The 3,373-nt window shown below is 39.0% G+C and overlaps 1 protein-coding gene across 1 annotated transcript in view; it reads right to left on the bottom strand.

Annotated features, from left to right (window-relative positions):
- LOC106519812 (collagen type IV alpha-3-binding protein) overlaps positions 1–3,373 on the bottom strand; it is a gene marked incomplete at its 5' end in the record, with an annotated part of 44,409 nt that overhangs the window by 24,285 nt on the left and 16,751 nt on the right. The window contains 2 exon segments of the mRNA XM_014011625.1: positions 273–430; positions 2,111–2,191. Of these exon segments, the coding sequence (XP_013867079.1) occupies positions 273–430; positions 2,111–2,191 (239 nt within the window).

Here is a 3,373-nt window from a genome sequence, read left to right on the forward strand (position 1 = left end):
TTTTAAAACTTGGTAAGATGGACAGTTTTTGCAGTGTATGAGTTGTGTTGACTGTGTGTAGTATCATCTGAATGAGCTGTGCTGACTGTGTAGTACCATCTGAATGAGTTGTGTTGACTGTGTAGTACCATCTGAATGAGTTGTGTTGACTGTGTAGTATCATCTGAATGAGTTGTGTTGACTGTGTGTAGTATCATCTGCATGAGTTGTGTTGACTGTGTGTAGTATCATCTGAAGCTATGAATTACGACAACTTGAACATGACTGCAGACCTGGTCCAGGCGTCTCTGCCAGCTGTCCTCGGTCTTCACCATCAGATCCATGCAGTGGGACAGAGTAGCTAAGATCCCAGCTGTGGTGGCCTTAAATGTGATGGCTTCACCTTTAAAGTCTATACCATTCATGTCCTTCAGACCTGAGGACTGGAAAACTGTAAGAGAACAGCAGAGAAACTACAACTAAGACCAGCAAGGAGAAATACATACATCAAGTGGCTGACATGTTGGATTAAATCTGTTAAGGAAAGGGATTATTCTGTTGTTTTTGAGAAGTGTATTCTACTTTCAGAGTTGTTTTGTTTTTTGTGATGAAATCTCCAGCCAGCAGGTTTTAAACTCTGAAAATTCATAACTAAAATAAAAACCAAACCAAAATACTGCCCAGTTTGAAGCGTGAATAGCAATAAACCTGTTTTATTTCAGAGTACTCCAGTTGTTGTTTTAGACATAAGCCTGCAGGACTGACACTCAGCTGATCAACCATAACTACCTGATTCTGTTTTAAACAGGCAGAGCAGTAAACATCAGGATGGTGTAGGAGATATAGAAGAGTGCTTTCATGAGGGACAAACTCTGAGGAGGAGCTTTTCTTTTTATATTTAAACAAACAAAACAGGTGACAGGATATACTGAGCAGCCTTCATCCACACAACCATTTCCAGCTATGTGGGTATGGTTTGAGGACATGGAAATAAAGTAATCAACTGTTTTCTTGAAGGAAAACAATGTGTAAAACAGCAGTAATATCTTGAAAGAAAGCTGTTCTGAATAATAGTTACTTTGACTCCGCAGAAGATACCAGACTGAGTAACTGGGTCTCTGACTGCAGGTAAGGGTCTGACAAACCAAACTTCTTATTTCAGTGATCAAGAACAACAGTTCATCATTTGATACTTTATTTTAATATATTTTATTTAGACTTTTTAGTAATAATATCACAAGCATTAACTGACAGGACCAGACGGGTTCACAATAAAACACAATTCAAATAATGAGACATACCGTATTTATTCCTGTATGATACGATCTCATTTTTCAGCCTTTGCAGTCTTTATACATAGCGGTAAAATGATCATTGGACTGTTCATTTTATTTTAACAACATATGTACTAAAAGGTATTTTGACAACAAATATGTATCAGCTGTAGCAGCATCATATGAATTCTGGCATTTTACACATAGTCCACCAGGAGGCGACAACACAAAAGTCAGAGACTTCACATGAGATTTGGACCATCTTGTGGGGGAAAAGCAGATTACTTCCTGCTGGTGGGGAAACTTTTTCCAGGGATACAAACTTTTTCAGAACACTGGTAGAAGGCAGCCATTACAGACGAACATGTGTTTGTTGTTGTTCGAGGAGCGGCCCAGTCACACACTAATGTCATTAGTTTGTTATCATTACTGAGCTGCAGGAATACTTTTTCACATCATGTCTCCTGCCTGGATCTGTTATTATCTCGCTCTGAAGAACGGAGGAGTGTCAGAGGTGAGCTCGTTTCAACTGGTTTTTACAACATGGTCTCATTTCCTGACTCAGATATTTTGTGAATGAAGCCGATATTTCACTTAAATTACATAAGTAAAAATATTTATCCGAATATAGTACTACCCCCCAACTTTATGGATGATTTTATAGATTAAATTTTACGTATTATACACAAATAAATACGGTACTTAAACTAAAATATATTTACAATAATATAACACAACAAGATACCTTTGTTTTGTTGCCCTCTCACTGATACTTTGTATGTTTTTACAACAGTATTATTTAGGAATATAAAAGCAAACATTCGGGGGTATTCAGGGGTGGGTTATGCAATACTCACATTTTTCTTTGCTACCGTTGTTGTTGTGTAGAAACTCTCCTGTGCGAGTGTTGGGAAAGTCATCTTCATCGTCCTCTAGAACTGAAACAAGAAAGGAACAGTCAGAGGGAAACAGTTTTACACATCTGTCTCCTAAGATCCTTGTGAAAGTAAAGAGTTCCTGAACAGAACAGAGTGACGCCTGGTGTCCCCGGTCCCTCTGGACCAGGACACTGACAGACTGACAGCACTCTGCTGGGCTCAACAAACACACAAAGACTCCTCAGAGTGGTGAGACGGTGACAGAGGAAGACGAGGAGGTGAGGAGAACAAAGCAGGGTTTCATTCCTGCTGAACAAATGTTCAGCAAGTCAGCATGAAGACTGAGGAGGAATCACTGCTGTGTGAGTCACAACACACACACACAGCACATCCCACACTCACTTATTTCCTTCTAACAATTCAGAAATTACTACAGGGCTCAACACAAATCAGTTTTACTTCAGGCTTTTTCTGTAAGTTTCAAAAATGTAATGAAATTAATTCCAGCAGAGCTCTAATGTGTGACCTGATAATATCCTACAGAACTAATGAGACTAGAACAAACGTCCAGGGCCTCCCTTCATTCAGACATAGGGATATGTGAGGAATAACTTGTACTGGAACCAGTCTACAGAGACGCTGCTCACACTCCAGTTTCACCCGTTTCATCTCAGATCTGTGTGAGGATGTGTGCAGGCAACAATCCAAAAACACAACAAGAAGCTTTAATGATAAACAAAAAGGCTGACAGGCAGCTGAAAACTTACAAACACCTGTCAGGAGGAACACGGAACACACACCGCTGGCTGAAAACAGCACAACACAGAATATAAAGCAAACTAATTAAGGACAACAAGAAACACCTGGAGGAGACAGGTGAGCAGGGCGGGGCTGCAGCAGGGCAGAGGCACACAGAGCACCAGATTTACACCACATTTACTAAATTATGCCTTTTCAAAGAAAGAAAATATGGCAATTTTTTAGTTCTTTTCTTTTTTTTAAGATAGAAGTCCACTTCTTCTACATGAGCTGATTGCTTCCACACGTTATTTGTAGAATGTCAGTTGTTCTCCACTGTGTCCAAAATCTTTTTTTTTATTTTGTTTATTTTTTTTTACCTACATGAATTTGGGTACATGAAATGGAATACTGTGCCGGTCGCAAAACACAAGTTTTGTTTATTTATAGTACGATTTTCTTTTCTTTTCTTTTTAGTTCAATGTTTTGTCATGTGAAAAATAT

This window comes from Austrofundulus limnaeus, unplaced genomic scaffold (assembly GCF_001266775.1).
Source record: "Austrofundulus limnaeus strain Quisiro unplaced genomic scaffold, Austrofundulus_limnaeus-1.0 Scaffold83, whole genome shotgun sequence".
NCBI classification, from domain to species: domain Eukaryota; kingdom Metazoa; phylum Chordata; class Actinopteri; order Cyprinodontiformes; family Rivulidae; genus Austrofundulus; species Austrofundulus limnaeus.